We start from the raw sequence: 21,514 nt of genomic DNA on the forward strand, positions 1-21,514 counted from the left end.
GGCCCCAGATTTCTTGAATCTGTGCAAATATCCATGAATGCAATTTCCAGTCGCTGGAATCCTCTAGATACTGTAAATTCCAATCTGCCACTGTATTCTGTATCCCTGGCAAGTATTCTGCTGGGTAGGTCACCTTTCTGACCTGCATTTGACCTCAGACAGGTCAAGAGAGAGGGGTCTTAAATAGAGTATACCCCTATTAGTAACCAGAATTAGAAAAGCTGGTATACTTTATTTTGTATGTAACTATTTGTTTCTAATACAATGTTACCTACACGTGTGATACTTGAGCTTACATGCTGTCCAACATGGTTATGATGGCACTACTTATTAACTGGTGCTTCATATACACAGTAATGAGTAGTCTTTCATGTATGGTAACATGTTTTGTACATTTTTGTACTATTGTATGTGTTGCGTGAAAAATGACAAGGGAAAAGAATTTCAAAATATTTGATTTGAATAAATTGTTCATAAGCTAAATAATTAATACTGCAATCGAATCTAGAACATTTTCATGGTATTTGCATGTTGGCACCAGCAGATACAAAGTCATCTTTGTTAAGGTTGTGTATGGGCTAATTAATGAAAACCCTCTCCAAAGAATTGGCTACACAACTTTAAAAACGTACATGGATAGAATGCAGAAATATGTGGCAGGACGCCCCCTCTGTATCATAAAGTATTCTGCTGAGACTGATATCTGCTACTGCAGCCAGTGATGCCAAAAGTCTTTTGCAAGTTCTGCTAGCATCCTGGAGGAAGTCCCTTCCAGCTTGTTTATGTATCGGATGGTCGAAATATTGTCCATCTTGAGCAAGACGCAACAATTGGCTAGCTCATTGGTGAAGGCGCGAACGGTGAAGGAACCCACTAGGAGTTCTAGGCAATTTATATGAAGACTAAGCTCTTCTTCAGACCATTTGCCCCCTGTTTCTAGGCTTCTGCACCGTGCTCCCCAGCCGGCTCTGCTCGTGTCTGATTCTATGACTAGGTCTGGTGTAGCTCCAAAAATCGCTCAGCCGTTCCAGGCTTCCATGTTCTGAAGCCACCAATGCAGCTCCCTAAGGGCTTCTTGATCTAACGTGACAAACTGAACATAACCCAAGCCCCCTCTGAGGTGCCTGATCTTCAGTCTCTGTAGAGCTCTGTAATGAATCAGACCCGGGAAGATAGCTTGAATTGAGGCCACTAATAGGCCCACTATTTGAGCCAGATTGCGAAGCGAAAGAACTTTCTTTGTGATAACCACCCTCTGTTATTTCTTTATCAGCTTCACTTTGCTTGTGGGTAGCTCGAGGGTGGCTTTCTTGGTGTCTGTGATGAATCCTAGAAACTCTATTCTTTGCGCGGGTTGCAGATATGATTTTTCTGTATTCACGACAAAACCGAGGGAGGTAATCGGGTTGCATACCCAACTGGCTTGCTCCTGTAAAATGGCAGCGTTCTGGCCCAGAATCAGGATATCGTCCAGATATGATCATTCTGATCCCCCTCTCCCGAATGGCCACTGCCACCGGGCGCATAATCTTGGTAAAAGCCCACGGAGCTGACGCCAGCCCGAATGGTAGACATGTGAACCTCCAGATCTCTTCGCCTCACCGAAAACGTAGGTATCTCTGATGCTCTATTGCTATCAGAATGGCGAGATATGCGAGATATGCGTCTTTTAGATCTAAACGGACGAGACAATCCCCTGTCCTGAGTAGGTTCCGCAGAAGGTGAATCCCTTCCATCTTTGAAGTGCCTGTACGTTATACATTTGTTTAAACTTTTCAAGTTGATCGCTGGTCTCACTTTCCCCCCCCTGTGCACCAGGAACATGTTGCTGAGAAAACCTGGGCCTTCCTCTACCTCTCGCTCTTGTACCTCTCGCTCTATCGCTTCTTTGTCTGCTAGGATGTGCAACTCGCAGTAGAGCTTTTCTTGCTCCCCTAGGGGCATGCACATAGCTGGGGGTTCTCGCGGCTGGGAGGGGTTGCCTATGAACTCCAAGCGTATGCCCGAAATCGCTTGCAGCACCCATGCATCGATGGATAGCTCGTGCCATTCGTGGAAGAACAAGGGCATCCACCCCCCGCCCCACACTCGCGGGGTGTTCGCCCTCTGGGCATTACCACCGGTAGCACTGTTGCCTGTAAGATCCTATTCCTCGACAGTTCCTGGGGAAAAGGGTATTTTGTTGCCTACTCTCCCAGTATTCCGCTCTTTGGGGTCTACGCTGCATTCCGAAGCGACCGGACGACCGATGCCTATGTCGCCCGGTCCCTGCGAAAACCCGTCCCGGGAATATTTTTCATATGGAGCTCTGAGCCTTCTCTAGTGCTGAATACGTTCCCACAAACTGACATTTCCTTGGTGAAGGCTTCCCCGAAGAGCAAGCTTTCCCCTGCCTCGTATGAGGCCAAATCACTGAGCTTGCTGGCTACCTTCAGCAACACTCCTCTCCTCCTTTCTGATGAAAGATTCACGTTGCCTAACGGGCAAACTGCTTGTTGCGCCCAGCGCCTGAGCGTCCACGGGCTTCCCTGTATCTTTGGCCTTCTCGGCCAGATCCATAATTTTTGTGAGAAGGCTGGCTAGATCTAAGAGTTTGTCTTGACAACCTCGCCAAGCCGGACTACTCCTTTTCTAATAGCTTTGGCGTCTTGGTGACAAAGGTTACCATTTTCGAATCTAGGTCCGGAATTTCGGTCACTCTACCTGGGAGGCCTGGCCTCGGACATTCAGCCCTCATTCTGGACTGGACTTCTCTGTCCAATGGCTTCCGTATGTGCTGGGATGCATATTTCACCACCCTGGGTGACGGCACCCATTCTGTGGACTTGGGATGACTAATCGCTTCAGGGACAAACCTGACGCTAAGACCCTCTTCTTCCTCCTGGAGGCGGCTCCTCGACATTGGGGTTGAGGGGGGACTTCTCCTCGTCCTCCCCTTCTTCGCCATCTGGCAAATATCCTGGATTTTGTTTATTTGTAGCGCGCTCCCTCAGGCCCGGAGGCATCAGGGCGCAACTTAGACAGGTTACATAGCAAACATACATATATTCAATAGGTACAATGCAAAGTATTCAGAACATACAGCTATATACATAAATTACAGAATAAAGATTAGCGCGGGCACATTGCAGACACATAAGCAGTCAAAGTTTCAGGACTGATTGAAGAGCCAGGCTTTTGTTTTGGCCTTGAAGGCACTGAAGCATTCTTCCGATCTAATGGTGAGGGGTGGAGAGCATTCCAAGGCTTGGAAGCCAGGATGGGGAAACTTGATCCACCCGCTTTTTGTAGTTTGAACCTGGGGATAGTTAAACAGTGGGTCTGGGCGGTTCTTTGAGGGCGGATAGGCGCGTGGCGGGTTAGCCGGTTGCAGAGATACGGGGGGGGCTTGGTTGGCTAGGCATTTGTGGGTAAGGCCTAAAGCTTTCAGTGAGATTCTCTGTTTGACAGGTAGCCAGTGTAGATTGGATCGGGATTCCGAAATGTGGTGGTTTCTTGGGATATTTAGAGCCGCTCTAATGGCGTTGTTCTGAGAGATTTGCAATTTGTGAAGATTCTCTTGGCTAGTTCCTAGGTAGAGGGCACTACCATAGTCAATTTTGGCCATGATGAGGGTTCTGGCCAGTGTGACCGTGTTTGGCGTGGTCAGAAATGGCCTGCAGGCTGCAATGAGTTTGCAGGTGTATGCAGAGGCTGATCTAACTGCATTCGTTTGTTGGAATAGGGATAAGGTGGCGTCAAGGTGAACGCCTAAGGCTTTTGTATCTTTCAAGATTTGGATGGTGTTGCCATCGATGATGAACGATTGGTAAAACGGTTCAAGTTTACTAAGACGTTGCGTAGTGCCCAGGATGAGGAGCTCAGTCTTGTCATCGTTGAGGCATAGTTGGTGTTGTGCCATCCAAGCTTGGATGACTAAATAGACATCATTCAGGGCCTTGGTGTCAGCCAAGTAGTCTCCAGTGATGGGAATGAGTATCTGGGTGTCGTCCACGTAATTCGTATAGGAGACACCCAGATAGTCAAGTACATCAAAGAGCGATTTTGTAAAGACATTATAGAGAGTTGGCGACAGACAGGAGCCCTGGGGGACGCCACAATGAATAGGAGAGGGATCAGCAGCTGCAGATTGAGAAAAGACCCGCATAGATCTATTACTCAGAAAAGATTTGATCCAAGCTGTAGCTGACGGGGAGAAATGGGCGGCAGAGTGCAGATGCTTGCATAAGATTTGGTGATTGACCAGATCGAACGCCGTGGAGAGGTCGAGTAGGAGTAGCAGGGCCAGTTTGCCGTTGTCCTTTAGAACTTCAATTTGAGTTTTTAAGTCTAGTAAAGCTGTCTATTCCGTGTCTGGGGGGGGAAGCCGGATTGTCTGAGACCTAGGAGATTAATGGCTTCCAAGTACTCTTGGATTTGCAGGTATGCTGCGCGGTCAAGGATTTTTAGCAAGAACGAGGCAGTAGTAATCGGTCGGTAGTTGGTGGGTATGCTCGGGTCCAGGGAGGGTTTTTTGAGCAGGGGGGGGGGGGATCACCCATGCGTCCTTGAGGTTGTCAGGGACAGTTCCTGTTTTAAAGGAGGCATTAATGAAGGATGTGATGAATGGGGCCAAATCATGAGCCAAATCCTTAATGGTTGGGGCAGGACAGGGATCATCCTGGCAGTTGGATGGTTTGAGCCTCGGGATAATATTTCCCACCTCTGCGATGGTCAGTGGAGCGAAGGCAAACCATTTGAGATTGGGTAAGTCAGGGGAAAGGGCCCCAGCTGGAATGGGAGGGCGATTGTCCAATTTCAGGCTGTCTTGCTTAGCTGTAATTTTAGATTGGAGCGTGGTGATTTTGTTCAGTAATGCTGCCTGAATGTCAGAACACCATTTGCTATCTTTGATGCAGGTGTCGGGGGGTGGAGGGGGCTGCGACGGGATTTTCAAGCTCTTTTAGGATCTTAAAGATTTCCTTGGAATTGGAGTCTGCTTGCAAGATGCGATTATTGAGCGACTCTTTTTTTGCCTCTATAATGGCTGCTTTGTAAGTAAGTGAAGCCAAGAAGAAATCGTCTTTGTGTGTGTCAGAGGGGTGACCTTTCCATCAATTTCCGGCGCAACATTTGGTTTTGAGGAGTACTCTTAGCTGTGGTGTGAACCACAAGTTAAGGTGTGCCCATGGTTTGGCCTTCCTCAGTTTGATAGGGGCGATGACGTCTATAGCTGTGAGCATGCTGGAGTTGTAAATGTCAGCTAGAATGGTGGTGTCATTGCTGGAGTCAATGGCAGTTTTAAGTGAAGGGAGTAGCAGAGGGAGGAGTTTCTCCTTGGTTATGTCCTTTTTGTTTCTGGTCAGGGGGGGGGCAGGTGCTATCAAGGTCGGGATGCGAGGGGAAGCTTCAGTATTAAAAGTGATAATGTGGTGGTCTTCCCATAGGCATGGGGTATTAGCCAAGACATTAATATTGCAGTTAGAGCTGGCTAGCCAGTCAAGGGTCCTACCTTTGGAGTGTGTGGGCTCTTGGATGTGCAGGGTGAAGCCAGAGTTAGAGAGGGTGTTTTCCAGGTCTAATGCAAAGAGGTCTTTGGGGTCGCCAAGTCCTAGGTTGAAGTCTCCAAGGATAATGATTTGCGAGTTGGTTTTTGCGTTGTCAAGGAGGAGGGTAGATATTTCGCCGACTAAGGAGGGTGCGGGGCCTGTAAATTAGGTGAAGGGTGGCCGTTTGATCAGGAGTTAGTGAGAGTTTGACTGATAGTAGTTCAGCGGACTCGAGTTTGTTGTTTGTCGATATTCTTAGGTCGAGAGTAGTTTTGTGGGTGATGGCTAGGCCACCACCTCTGGTGTGTGAGGCAGCAGTGCGGTCACATCTCATGATGCCGAAGCCGGGTGGTATGGCAAGGGATAAGGAGGGACCAGATGCCGCATGAAGCCAAGTTTCAGCTACGGCAATGAAGTCCAGATCAGAAGATATTATGAGGTCTGCAATATCTAGCTCGTGTGCTGGGAGGGATCTGGCTTTGGTGAGGGCACCCTTGATAATTGGCAGTTTCACCTCCGTAGAGGGGGATTTGCTATTGGTGGGTGCAGTAGACGAGCACGGTGGAGTGTGTTGTGTTTGTATGCGGAATCTGGTGCCTAATCTTTTGTTTCTGAGAGACAAGGTGCACGGTTGATTCTGAGTAGGTTTACTAGCGAAGTGTTTCAGCTAGAGGGCTGGGTCATTAAAGTATAGGTTAATGTCAGTGTTGAGGTGCTGAGGGGCTATGGTAGGACTCATAGGTTCCATTGTGGGGGGTCGCCAAGCGCAGGGTTTGGGGGACAAGGCTAGGGCGAAATAAGGTGGCTGATGGCTGGGGGTGTGTTGACCGTATAAATGGCTGGGTTATAATTGCTGCTTCAACAGGCAGGATGTGATACAGTATGAAGAATGCCCTAAGGAGCATGGTGGGTAGGCACCTAGGAGGAGGTGCGTCGTGGCAGTAGGCAAATAACTAAGGCGGAGCAAAATCAACAGTAGGCAGGTTAGAGTTTAACTAGGCAATGCAAGTCAGCAGTATAAAAAACACAGGGCAGAGCAGCACCTAGATTTGACACAGCGCAGTTAGGCTAAAAAGCACAGGGCAGAGCAGGACCTAGATTTGACACAGCGCAGTTAGGCTAAAAAGCACAGGGCAGAGCAGGACCTAGATTTGACACAGCGCAGTTAGGCTAAAAAGCACAAAGCAGGGCACCATCTAGGATCTAAAATGGTAATATTAGATAATGTATCTAGGCGGTACATATCAACTTGCACAAATAATCAGCAGGAATTAACGGAGGTTCAAGGCAGGACAACACAAGTTAATATCAAATAACAGGTGAGCTTACCAATGGTACAGCCATGGGGGCAGGCGATACAGCGGCGTGATTTAGCACACAGGTATTAGGGAGTAAACAGTACAATGCTTTTGAGGCACAGAGTGGCCGTAAGGGACAGTTACGGGCAGTTGCTCACCGAGCTTCGCAAATGTCCGATGTAGTTGGTACGTGCCCATGCTACATAACCCAACGTTCACAATTGGACACCCCCCACACGCTCCATGGCGCGAACAGGGTGCAAACAGGATCCTCCTCATCCCCTTCATTAATCACCCCTGGGGCAGGGGGTTGAGGGTGTGCCACTGCCGCTGTCAGCAAAAAGGCTTTTTTCAGCCTACTGACTCTGGGTAGACTGGCTCTTGGGGTAGTGTGGCTTGCGGGGGGAGGGTTGCGAGGCTTCTTACACCCCTCCTTTATCAACCCCCCCCCCCCCCACGGTAGGGCTGAGGTTCCTTCTTGAGGTTCTATCTGCCCTCCCCTTTTTGTACTGTCCTGGCCTGCTTTCTGCTTGTTCAGCATGGCCTCTAATAGATCCAGTCTTTGTGCTAGGGGCTGCACCCCTTCCGACACTGCTTGGAACAATGAGTCCCCTAAGACCCGCTTGAAACTGAGGGAGAGGTCCTCCTCTCCTCCTGTGGGTTTCCTCAACCCACTCCTCGGAGCACCATTCCAAGGAGGTACTTTGGGACATTCTGGGAACTTCACAATGTGCCATTTCTCATGCTAGTCCTGGCGAGCTGCTAGGGAACTCAGCCTTATGGGTCTGGGCAGTGTCTTGCAAACGTTACATTCACTTAGTTCGTTCTATTTTATTTATATATTTTTATAAACGTTCTAACCCTGTGAAGACGAGCACTCAGGAAATGTGTTTGCCGTTACTGAGGCTGTTCCCAAATATACTGCTGTGTATGCCATTGCCGGGATGCAGCAGCGTGAATTGTGCTTCCGCAGGGTCCAAGAGCCCCACTATGTTTCGGTCTGCACTGCTTGCAACAAAGCAAAAAACTGTCAGAGGGGGCTGGGACGACTGACTCATGCGAGTGGGTTCACTTGCGGCTCCGCCCCTGCTCATCTCCACGGTACCTACGTGTATTCGTGCCACTGAAAACGGAGACATTCCTAGTATACCGCACCTCCCCTTCCCCCCCACGTCAAGCTACTGATTCCCTGTCTGATACAGCGGTAAAGCATGCGCTTACATTATGTATACCTGGGGTCTTTCGTATAACATTTTATGCAATGCCATAAACTGCGGACGCAAAGGTAAGATGCACTTATCTTTGAGCAGCAACAAAGAAAGAGGAGTTTGCTGCAGCAAGAAGCTTATTTATACGCATAGGCAGAACCTGATAGGGCAGAAGGGTCAGCCCAGGACTACCCGAGACACAAGGTTTATGGGGATTTGTAGTTTGAAAATTTTTTTTGAACTGTGGGATTTCCCTTTTTTGTTTTCAGCTCAGGATGAGCTGCTGTGAGACAAAAAAACGTATTTTGAGTTTTTAAAAATGTTGAAATGCTGTGCCTGAAATAAAGAAAGCATAATGCTCGCCTCCTGTCTTGACCTAGAACTGTAGACACATCAGATCGAAGTAGCCCTTCCCAATTATTATTGAAATAGCATTAAGGCTGCTGTCAAACCATACGAAAGTGCACCCACTAGGCCACCCCCTTCAACTCTTCATACCTGCACTGATGTAACTGGCATAACCTGCATTGAAGACACCAAGCTGGTGACACGCTGATAAAGTACATATTATTTCATAATATGCCCTGTAGGCCAAGAGTTGCTTTTTCATATAACGCATAGAGCCATGACAAGATACTTGAGCATTATATAGGCCCTAAGCGTAAATGAGTGCCATAGAATGCTTGAGCGTAATTTTAACATGGAGTTTTATTTTAACATGTTCTTCTTGGCAGATATCTGCACTTTTGAGAAGTAATTCAAATCAAATGTAGTCACTTAACTGTCTTCATATGATAATATGCCATGTGCTTTTAAAACTAACATGAAAACTTTGAGTTTAGATTCTATTTGTGCTGGGTTAAGAGCTTGTTCATAAGGCTGCTCAAAAAGGCTGAGGTGATGTCAAGGATGTACTGAGAAGCAGGAAATGTAACAAACCACCTGCTTCACAAGCGATTGACGGAAGCCTTCACTTTTCTACATAAACACAGATTTCCTTCTATAGCTCATAGTTGACTGAATGACGTCTCCATGATTAGAAGCCTGCATATAAATATATATTTATTCGTATTTTGGTTTGCAAAAACCTTTATTCAATACAAGATACATTTTTTTGAAACTATAAAGTTGATCAACTCATAACTGCATATTAATACAATAGAAAACATAAAAATAAAGCTCTATAGTTCATAATACAGTATAATCTCAGGCACTTATTCCCTTCTCGCTCTTCACAAACGGGCAGCTCTAACCCAAACATTTTGCAGGATTTCATTAAAGCACACCAGTGCAATGGTTAGCTTTATTATTGTCACCCATCAATAATCGTGACCAAAACTCCTGAAGACAAGAATTCATTTGGTGGTGCCAGACCAGACCCAAGGCAAATTTTCAAAAAATGTCCAAGGGCAATATTCGAGTACACTGGCATTTTATGATGATCTGTAACCAGGACTCTAAAAGTCCCTGCTTCTTAGATAGACGGCAAGCTCTTTGGTCCTTTGCAAGACCCCTTCTAGGCCCCCAGGCCTCTAACATATGAAGCTGGTTCAATCGAAAACACACGCTATAAAACGCAATTTGGGATCTGGGAACTGTCATATTTCCTAATAGTCTTCGCATATTCCTATAAAGAGACTAAAGAGATATAGTTTTGGGCACCCTCCGTGCCTCACTCAGTCAATTTCTCGTAATTTTCATTTAACCCTGACTGAGTTTGATACTAGTAGGGCTTCCTCACAACCCACCTCCTGTAATACTAAATTACTATAATCTCTATAGGAGTTAGGGCTGCTGATGATACAACAAGATTGTTTCCTTGCCTAAAACTTTTAAATTAATTACCTTATCACAGTATGGATGTAGGGCCACATTACGAGTTTGGTGGTAATTTGGCAGTAAATCTGCTGAATTACTGTCAAACTCGATTACTGTTACCGCCACTTGGTCCCATTGGTTTATCACAGCAGTACAAATGGTGGTGTAATTCCCCATTTTTAGAGTCCATAGGACTCCATAAGGATTTTCGGCGGATTTACCGCTGGCAGACTTACTGCACAGTAAATCCGCCAATTACTTTGAGGTACAGTGGAGAATTTAGTTCCAGCTTTTTGCTGGAGGTAAATCCTCTACTTTACCCCCAAATGTATAATTCAGCAGTGCAGGAAAAATGTCAGTAATTCTGTTACCGCCAAAAAGTGATGGTAACAGAATTACTGCCACTTTTTCCTGCACCACCAAACTTGTAATGATGCCCATAGACTTTGGACATATTAGTTAATTTCTTTGAGAAGCATCAGCAGTTGAATAGACTGAGCTGTTAATTTTTTGATATGTTGAATTTTCTGATCACTTTGAGTAATGACTTGTTGAATGTTTGCTACCCAGCGGTCCAATCCTTGATGGCACCGTTTGTGTCGAAGGGCAAGACAAAGTATCAAATACACACGGGAGTTCGGCAGAGGCCAGTCTGCAGGAGACCTTTGACAAGTGAGGCGCTACAGCGACGGGCTTCTCTTCTTGTGTCTTTTTTTTTCTGTCGATCCTGGTGTTGGTGTGGCTTTAAGGAAAAAAAGCCCAACCAACCTTAAAAACCACGGGAACGCGCGGAGTTCGGCAGAGTTCAGTCTGCAGGAGAGGAGAGGTGAGGTGAGTCGGATCATGCAAGACGTTGGCCCACAAACGCGCCTAAAAGCTAAAAACAACCGGGGTAAAACCCAGGAATTAGCTCCCCTTGCCATGACACTGGAGCTTTCCAACTCCAGTGTAAACTACACCGACTCGCACGAGCTGCTCACAAATATGCAAACACCAAGCTCATCTGCCTTAACAAATAGAAACCCTTATGGTAACTCTCCAGGTTCGCCCACTCCAGACTCACGTACAACATGCACTGCTATGCAAGCTCTTAGTCAGATGCCAGATGACAATTCGATGTCCATCGATAGAGCACAATCAAATGAGACACTAAGGGCGAAAGAGGGGAGGGGAGAAGAAAATGCTGAGAAGATTCAGCGGCTCTCGACATTAGTGATTGCGAGTTTGAACACCTGGACCCTTGACAAGCTTGCAAGTAAATTCACTGTTTCTAATGAGTCTAATGACCAAACTCCTCCCAGTTCCTCGAGACTCACAGACCAACCTGTAAAAGACATTTGCTCGAGCACACAAGCGCCTTGAGTAGAAACGCAAATAGACTTGGACCAAACTCAAGAGTCAAATAATGACATGAGGTGCGCCGAACTGGTAACATCCAATGGAAAAAATCAACTAGACAAAACTGGTTCACCACGGCCCTCTAGGTTAGATAAATCAGACAGAGAACTGTTAGAAGTCTCAATTGCCCTTTCACCGTTGACACGGCCAAATGGAAGCACCCAGGAGGCGTGAAAATGAGCAAACAGCGCTGTACTAGAAGATGAAAATTCCCAGGGACAAGATTGCCTTGATAAATATAAAGACAACATGGAAAATGGCGATTCCTCAAACCCAGCAAGTAGAGATCCCATTGTAGCAAGAAATACATCATCCATCCCGAATATATTGCCGACAAACACAAGTACGATCGAACGGCTAGCCAAGATGACAGCGGCAAAATCCAAATGGAAATTGGATTATGAAAGAGACATCGCCTCTCCTGCAAATAAAACACAGAATGTTGTCAGTGATGAAAGGATCTCTAATGATAGACTGATGCAAGAACCCACAGCACATGTCGCAAAAATTCTGCGACAAATGCAAGCGGAGGACATGGGCACATGCCCACCAAAAATAGATCCGCCACTTACAACGGTATGTATTCATAACGTGACTCAAGAAGAAGCCGCAAGGAAATCGCAGCTAATGAAGAAAATGAAAGAAGACTTCGAACAAATGAAGCAAAAACTAACAGAAACCCATTTGAAATTGAAAAAAAAGGACAGACGCACCAGTAGTAATGACTGGGAGCTACATAACTCTTAACATTCTGGAAAATAGCAGCTTCACACATCCAGCACGTCAATGTACACAATCATCTTCACAAAAAAAGGACAAGCTAGTGTATGTAACAAATACAATGCCAAAAACAAACTTAAACACAAGCATGGCGGAAAAGACTTTTGATACCACAACTGCAAGCAAAAATCATAACGATTCAAGTGGCTTAGCTAATAACGAAGAAAAAACAAAGGCCACCTCCAAACCAAACATATCAATGGCTGCTGCTATTCAAATACAGAACAATGTGCTAGCTGCCACCTCCTTGGCCCTCATTCCTTTCACCAAGCTATATGAATCGCTTGGTGACGGGATCACGACACAGGGCTCCATGCTAACCAACATAAACGAAACAAAATGGAAATTGAAAATGGTGAGCTACTAGCACGCATGGAAAAGGAAATAGAACAAACAGCGGCTTGGCAATCAAGGCTAACCGATCTAGCAATGCGCGACAATCATGAGAAGGAAATCCTGATGAAGGCTGTGCTAGAATGTATGTCATGGCTGCGGTACAGAGAAGATAAAAAGGAAAAAAAGGAAATTCACGGTACCAAAGAAGCAAAGACAGCGGTCGTCAGGACCAATGACACGACCGGGCATGCAGTTGTAGCCCCCTACAAAAAATGCATCAGTAAGCACACAAACCTCCATAGAACCCGGGCAGTCATTACAGTTGGAACAAAAGGCGGCAGGAACGAACGACAAATTAGCAACACGGGTCGTGGTAGTGGAAAGTGATCACAACCCCCAACAAGTGCAAGAACCAAACATCCCACCTCAAGCAAGTCAGCTCCCGTCGACTTCGAACCATCAAAATCCAGTAAAAACTGTCCTACCAGCCTCATAAACTGATGCGCATGACCCGACTGGAAAAAAAAATACACCCTTGACGTTCGACATGTTTAAAGGTCCAGCGAAGTCGACTTTATTCATTCTAAGCAAAGAAACTAAAGAAAAGGACGTAAAGACAGGAAAAAAGAGCACAAATACTAAAAAGGCAGGAGCAAAGAAGCATACGACTAGTTCCAGAAAATTCTTAAGAAATCTGACGACTCACACCAGGTCTGGTTTGTTTGACCGTGAAGTTTTAAAACCGACAGCCCATGCAAAGAAAAAGCAAAAAGTTTCGATGATATCAATGAGCAAACGGTACCCGATAAAGGAAACTTGAAAAAACAAGCTCGTCGTGAGTCAGAAGGTAGTGAACTCAACTCCACACCTTCGTCAATCGATCTCGCAGATCCATCCACCTACTCAGTGAGTTCGGAGGACGAAGCTAGTCAAATGACGTCGTCGAGTCCTGACAAAAACAGAAGTCAACACCTGGCAACTACGTCTGAGCAGACAAACCAACAAAAAAGACCAAATCGGAAAAGAAAAGACGAAAACTCAGACCTAAACCTGGGCCCAACCACAAAAGTAGTAGACAAACAGGCACTCAACAATCCGGCAAAGTCCCCAAGACTCAGCAGTAATGATGGCTTTCAGCAGGGAAAAACCCACAAGCAAACTGCTGCTGGGACGACACCAAACGCACACACCAACTTAAACCCAAATCCCAAATTCACAGCAGCTCAACGATCCAAAATAAATAGAAGTGTGCACATCGAAACAAATAAGGAGACAAATGAATCCGTGAGTAAACTGAGACTCGAGAATGTACTGGCAGGCAATGATTCAATGAATCTAAATCGCCGGAACATCCTAAATTTACTGCAGAGTGTTCCTGCTCTACGGACCATAACTACAGATGACATCAAAATTGTAGAATGTGTCCGAACGCAGCACCGACATAGTACTGCTGCATATAAAATCTCACGCAGTGCGCCAAGCAATTCTGGCGGCTTCAGAAGAACTTTTGTTTTTTGGATTTGAAGTAAAACGAGAAGCGGCGTCGCCAAAAAATTCTCCAAGAGACAACCAAAGATCCTCCCCAAACGAAAAAGCTAAGGATCTGGTAAGAGCGAAGCTCAGGGAAACAATGAAACTTTCTACAAACCCCTATAAATTCAGAAATAATGGAGACACGAAGAGAAACGGAAACACCTCTGCCACAAGATTAGGAAAGAAATCCAGTTTAGCAATGAATGGACGTAAAGAGAGATCACTCAACACTTGTATCCTGGAATACAAGAGGTTTTGACCATCTTTTCAACGAGTTCTCAATAGACCTAGAACTGAATCTGATCATATGTTTGCAAGAAACTTGGTTGCGTGAGACACCCATGAGAGATAGCTTCCTAGTTCTCGCAAACCCTGCAATCAAAAACAGGCTGGGGCGCCCATTTTCTGGGCTGATAACGATGGTCAAACAAGGAAAAGGGTGGGAAGTGATCGAATCAAAAAATCCAAACCCATTTGTACAAAGCACACTGTTACAACTAAAAGGTCACGCAGCTGAAGCAAGGAAACATATGTTGTTAGTTAATATATACTGGAACCCAGTTAAGATTTCAACTAAACATTTCACTAATTCAATAACAGCAATAATATATCAAGGACAGCTCAAACATAATGACCTGAAGATTCTAATATGCGGCGATTTAAAATCTTGCTGATCTAATCGATACACCACTTCGATCAAATGCAAGCTTCACTACAGGAGAAATTGGTTCAATCAGATGTAAAAAATGGACTCAGGCCATGCAAATGAGGCATGATGACAAATGGAAACCTAACATGTGACTTCCCGCCTCATCATACGTGGCATAACATGGGCCTACACAAAACCTTGGATTACATCTGGGTCTCTGCAAATCTCTGGGACCAAGTTCTCGATCTTTCCTTGCATACAACGAAAAGAAGCGATCACGATGCGGTAGTGCTTCTTTGGCAAATGGACCAGTTCACCGCTGACAGGATTTATACTGGTTCCCTCGAAACAAATCAAGCTGGCAATCGCCTGAGATTAAATAGAAAACAAATCTCAAATATGACTGCGAAACTACGATCGGAGAATGACGAGGAAGTACCTCTGGTAAACTATACGCCTCTGCTGATGCAATTTCATTTACCCAAAGGAAGGAAAACAAGTAACAACGTACAACATAAATATAAGTGGAGTACACTGATCAACGAAAAAAAGAGGTACGGAAAGACATAAGAAAACTAAAGAAAAACTTCGGCCCACAAACTCTACTGCTGATTAAAAAAAGAAAACAACAATACCATAATTGGAAAAAATCCTTTGCCTCAATGAGAGATCAGGAAAGAGGAGCTCTGATGTTAAAATTAATAGTAACAAAAAATTCAAGTGAAACCCTGGGCGATCTTGAATAACGAAGCTCCGTTTCAGAACTTAAAGCTGGCTAATGGGGTAGCCGAGGCGACTTGGGTAGACCATTTCTCAAAACTATTCTTCACCAACAGTGAATGCACAGACAATGACAACTATATCACTCAAGTAAAGTGGGATACGTCTGAGCAACTTGAAGACATAAACAAAAAAATCTCAAAACTCAAAAACTCTAGAGCGGCTGGACTAGACGGAATTAGTAACGTAATGCTAAAAAAGAATAAAATAGAATGGTCCTGCTTCATTGAGATTGTATTTAATGACATCACAACGGAAAAAAGTCCCTCAGTCATGGACCACGGCAATAATAGTGCCAATCTATTTAAAATAGGCCTACGCGAGGACCCCTCCAACTACCGACCAATCGCGTTGTTAGACACGATTGGTAAAATAATGGCATCCTTTCTGCAGCAGAAGTTAGCAAACTGGGCCGCGGAATCAAACCGCCTGGACCTTCGACAAACTGGGTTCACCAAAGGAGTGGGGACCGAAGTGAACCTAGTAATATTGAACTTGTTAAAACTAGAAGCGCTAAAACAAAAAAGAAACATACACCTAGCTTTTGTCGATATGCGTCAAGCGTTCGACTCGATAAACCGTGAGCTACTGTGGAAGAAATTGAGGAGCTGGGGCTGCCCCGAAGAGATCTTACAGCCTATAATTGCTCTGCATACAAACGCCTCAATCAGGGTACGACTGAACCAACAAGGAGACCTGACAACTCCCATTGTGACAAACACGGGTGTGAAACAAGGGTGCCCTCTAGCTGCGCTGCTCTTCAAGCTCTTTATCGCTGATATCCCAACTGCTTTAAACCAAGTAAATTGCTTTCCTCCGAAAGTAAATGGCCATCAAATAAGAGGTGTCACATACGCTGACGATATAGTCCTAGCCGACCAAACGCAGATTGGCTTGCAAAGGCTGCTAACAGCGCTTGACAATTACATGCGCAAAAATAAACTGCGCATTAACACAGCAAAGACCAAGATTATGTCAATTGGTTCGACGGCAGGAAAAAGGAATAACAACTACAAACGGTCAATTGCAGCGGAAACTATAGAAAAAACAAAAGAAATACGATATTTGGGCATTTTATTTAACACATCAATAAGAGAATGGGCATGGTCAAAAGATCTAATACAGCGGACCCTGACATTTGCACTACAAGCTACAAAACTGCATAGACTATACGTGAAATTTACGATGCTACCCGTACGGGAATTTTACCAACTAAAGGTAACACCGGCACTAACGTATGGCGCAGAATCCGCTTGGAATGTACATCACAGAATATGGCCATACCTAGAAGGTAAATTTTGGAGAAAGGTTTTGAGGCTACCAAATTACATCTCAGTGATCAAAATTCGAAATGAGCTGGTATCAGACTCCCTGCAAGGAACAGTCCTATGGAAATCAATATCACTCCTAAGGAAAATTAACTTAAGCCCTCCAGAACCGGCCTACGAAATCTTCAAAAACTGCCACAGCGAGCACACGAGTTCTCTGATAAATGATTGGAAATAAAGCGTTAAAAAAATACTAGTCAGCGCAGATATCACCTTGGAGATGTTGATAAATCGCCCTGAAACTGCAAAAAAAAATAAAACAATGGCAATGGATTCTAAACACAGAACAATACAATAACTTAGCATCTGCATTATACCTGGGACCAGCCGCAAATGGGCTAGACTCAATACCGGCGTACATAAAACAATTTCCATCAAGACACCATTGTGACAGTTTTATGAAACTGCGTCTAAATGTCTGCAGAACAAAAGATCAACTATTCAGAACACACGCCAAGGATACAGGTGACAACCTATGCAGAGTATGTAAGGGCGAAGTAGAAACTACCAAACATTTAATAATTGAATGTGCGGACCTTAAGAGCCAACGAACACTACACCTAGGGAAATACGCCCCGAGGAACTCAAATATGGAAGATTTGTGGTTTTATATCCTTGGAGGGAAAAACGTACCGCTGACCTGTCGAATAATTGACTATTTGGATGAAATCTTGAAAGACGATGTCAAAGGGGATGCTGAAAACAAAAAGACAATGCTAAAGTCTGTGACAAGTGATTGTGTTTTGTATCTTGTGGTAAAATCTGTGAGAAGAGTTTTTTTTTTTGTTTTAAAAAGTTTGTAAACCAAACTATAAAATCACAAAATAAAAAAAAAGAAAAAAAAATACACATGGAAACAAAGGAAACCACACAAACTACATGGCTTAGCAACAAAGCCAGGTCAGTCAGAGGGCTCTGCTGGAACACAGCTCGGGGGCCAAGATAAATAATGCTTACACATGCAACAGTTTGAAAACTCCAATTACTAATCTCTGTTTTCCTGTGTCTGGCCTAAGAAAGTGGAATAAAATGACGACTGCATATTCTGACATCACAATTCTGGTGTTGACATGCATTTTTCATAACGATAATGTTACTGATTCTGCAAAGCTTGTGTGCAATTATGAAATATAAATAAAATGAATGCTTAAAGCTTGGAGCGCCAATTTCTTGTTCAGAATAGATTTTAGTCTGACCAATATTAAAATACTCTTATTACATCTCTTGGAAATTCAAGCTAACTGTGTTCAGGAACATTATATATTTTTCAAATCCACTAGTAATTCTAGTGCTTCAAATATCTCTATGGATAATTTATTAATTCCTGTTTACTTTTATTCACAGGTCCTCTTATCGCCAACTCAGTTTTTTCATTGAGTGCTGGAGCCGACCATGAGGACTTTGAGGGAAAACACAATAATCTGTTCCCAGGTGAGATGGGCAGAACTGCTGAAGTAGAGGTTGACAGTAAAGTATGTTAGTATTATCTGTAAAATTCTGTGACTCTCCAGTTATTGTGGACTACAACTCCATGACCCCATGCCATTTCTATGCTGGCCAGGAGAGTTATGGGATTTGTAGTCTGAAGAGCCACTTGTTGCAGACCCCTGCCCTCCCCGCCACCCTGAAAAATGACAGGAACCCACACATACACAATCCCTCTCCTACAGTTCAGTGGATTAAAGCGGATAGCTGGTTTATTTGAGCTGTTGGCATAAATGCATGGTGTGCAGGTCACCGGGTTTTTTTTTTTTTTATTTATTTGTTTTGGTAGCAAAAACTAAGTTACACCTTGACAAATAGTACATAGCACATATAAAACATATATCATATAAAAGTCATAAAAAAAACAGCCAAAGTTAGTCAATACTTGAGTAACTAAAAGATAATAAAAACACTTGAGTATATTTCCAATATATCATCAAAGATCAAATATCACAAGTGGAGGTCTACAACAACAGATAGCCTGCCTAACATAAGATAACAATGATGGTATGGCATCGCTACCCTCCACCAGCTTAAACACTCCCACAAACAGTTGGCTAATACCATCAATCATAAGAAAAACAAAATCTCAGACACCCAAAATTTACCCACTCCAAAAGGTCCTATTGAGTGACAACAATTGCTCCTCAATTAATGTAACAAGTCTGACAGTTGCTAGTATGATGGAGTTTGAATCTCCCTGCATACATCTCAGCCATACTAAATGACATTCATACAGAGAGAAAGAAGTAAGATATGCGACCAGGCAACATTGCCTCTGTTTGAGAAAAGTTGCAGTACATAAAGAGATGTTCCAGAGTTTCGGGCTCAGATGTGTTTAGGCAAAATCTGCATCCCTCCCATTTTGCCAAAGCCCTATAACAATCCCAATTCCTAATACGAGCACCCGTGTGGATAAGGTCCAGGCGGAAGCGCATATAGGACCTTCTTGCTACTTTGTCTGGGAAACATAAGATATATGGCAACCGAGGTGCAACTGCATGCCTGAAAGTGGCATATTCAGTAAAGGAGGAGTAGCTTCCAATCTGATCAGAAATATGAGCCCAGGAATTTTTGAAAAAGCGCCTTTTGACTTTGGCAGGGGTATTTATCAAATCATCCTGCGTCATATTCAATGAACTTAAAATCGCATGTGTCGTCTCTTTCACCTTGAGGATCGAAATTGGACACTTTCCAGCAAGCATTTCCTGAAAGTCCTCATAGAGTGAGTTTGGGGGTGGAGAGATCATTTTAGAAAAAGCAGATACAGTCCGCCAAAGGTATTTGTCTTCTAATGGATATAAGCCCAATTCATGTATGATTATAGCGTTGGGTAGATATCCGGGAAGCCCCAAAATCTTCTTCCAGAGTTTGCCTTGTAGGAGATTTAAGAGGGGCCCCAAGTTCAGAAGGCACATGTCGACTGCATATATGAGAATGGGCTCTATTTTCATAGTATAGTATTGTATGAGAGGCAGGAGGGAGTAACGACAATATTTGGTAAAGATAATTCTCATTTGGGCCAGGAGTGGGTTAAACTTTGCGTTCAACACTGTACGCCACTTGCTAGCAGACGTCCCATTCGATAAGTGATAGCCCAAATACTGAATCTCTTCTTTTCTCACAATCGGCTGGGCATTTATTGTAAGGTTGAATCTAGGAAGCTTTTTTTTTTGCAGTGAAAACCAATATATGTGATTTAGCTGAATTAATGGTCATATTATTCAGCTTACAATATTCGCCAAACAAATTTAGTTTATTTTGGAGTCCAAACGGCACTCTATAGAATATTATGATGTCATCGGCAAATGCTAGCCAATGGAGCCGCATAGAACCCAGTATAACCGGGAAAGAGTTGGAACCCTGCCAAATCTTGTCGATATCGGCAAGGTAAAGATTGAATAGGACTGCAGCCAAATTGCAGCCCTGTTTAACACCTATGTACGTAGGTATGTTGTCAGTCAATAGCCCTTCCGCATTAATACGGATTCCGAAGAAGATGGGCTAAAATAGAAGCATTTAGTTGGGTGCCCATTGCTCTCCGAAAACCAACCTGGGCTTTTGACAGAATTTTTAGGTCGTGTATGTAGACTTCCAATTCTGACAGGATCAATCGTGCAAAAATTTTCCCAGCTGTATCTATAAGGGCAATCGGCCTGAAGTTTAGAGGATTATTTAACGCACCCTTTTTATGTATTGGAATAATTATGGCGGTCAGCCATGATGTCGGAATTTTGCCAGTTTTGTAGATCAGTTGGTAGCAAGGAAGGAGATAACTGGCCCAGAAATGAGGATCGTCTTTTAGAACACAAGGGGGGAGCCCATCTGGACCAGCTGCTTTTGAAAACTTCAATTGGGAGATTGCCCATATAATATCTTTTATGTCCCAGGGACAGACTCGCGGAAAGGGCAAATACATATTTCTACTTTCTTTTTTAAAATGCATAGTTGGCAAAGCATATTTTTGGGAAAAAAACTTCTCCCATTCAGTTCCCGAGATGGTCGCCACAGAACGAGTATCCGCCTTACCTGACGGGTTTCTTAAAATGGCCCATAATTCTCGAGTTTTTTTTTTGCAGAGCAGACTAATCATATGTTGATTGGCGAGGGTGTAGGCAGCCTGGCGGAGATGCTTTATTTGGTGCTTAAAGCCCCTAATGATGTAATTTTTTTCACGATGATAGATGATAGGACTGAGTGACATTTTTCTTATGTTAGCCAGTTCTCGATTTTTTTGCTTTTTTAAGGTTGCTATCTGATTCAAATTTGGATGGGCATCTAAAAAAATATCTTTACCCAAAGTGTCCTTCAGTAAGGATATTAAATGTGTCTGAATCATGTTGATGTTTCTTTCGTTAATTTTTTCAATATTCGCCAGCGATATGAGGTCATCTTGGCATGATATGAGATCTCTATTCACCAGGAACGCCAGTTTCCTACACACGACAGGGTTCCAGTTGACAGAGATGGAATTTCTGTCGGGAGCCGCCAAACAGACAGGAGGTGAAAACATATAGACATCACACCCCATATGGAGTTCAGAACACAGCATATGGTGGTCGCTCGGGCCCAGATCCAAAATTGAGACTGGTTCAAGCAACCCAGAACACACTTTGGATGCAAGGACATAATCAATGAGGGATGAGGCATTGCCCCGTGACCATGAAATATGTAAAGAGTGAGGTGCCAAATGAATCGGGTAAATGCCCCATTTCTCAAAGAAACTTGACAATTGGTACCCTCTATGAGAAGCTTGTTGAGCATAAGAGGAGGAAGAAGTAGGATAGCATAGTATATTAGAAAACTGGAGGTATGAGTTTAAATCACCTCCGATCACAATTTCATGATTGTGGCATGAGACTGAAGCATGTCC

At 44.0% G+C, this 21,514-nt stretch overlaps 1 protein-coding gene across 1 annotated transcript in view; it reads left to right on the forward strand.

Annotated features, from left to right (window-relative positions):
• The window catches only part of LOC138510845 (zinc finger protein 25-like), a 191,769-nt gene that overhangs the window by 64,946 nt on the left and 105,309 nt on the right, over positions 1–21,514 (forward strand). The window contains exon 5 of the mRNA XM_069626520.1: positions 18,001–18,087. Coding sequence (XP_069482621.1) covers positions 18,001–18,087 — 87 coding nt within the window. The remainder of the gene's footprint in view (positions 1–18,000; positions 18,088–21,514) is intronic.

Source organism: Ambystoma mexicanum, chromosome 6p (genome assembly GCF_040938575.1).
Source record: "Ambystoma mexicanum isolate Mex_15411 chromosome 6p, UKY_AmexF1_1, whole genome shotgun sequence".
In the NCBI taxonomy this organism is placed as follows: domain Eukaryota; kingdom Metazoa; phylum Chordata; class Amphibia; order Caudata; family Ambystomatidae; genus Ambystoma; species Ambystoma mexicanum.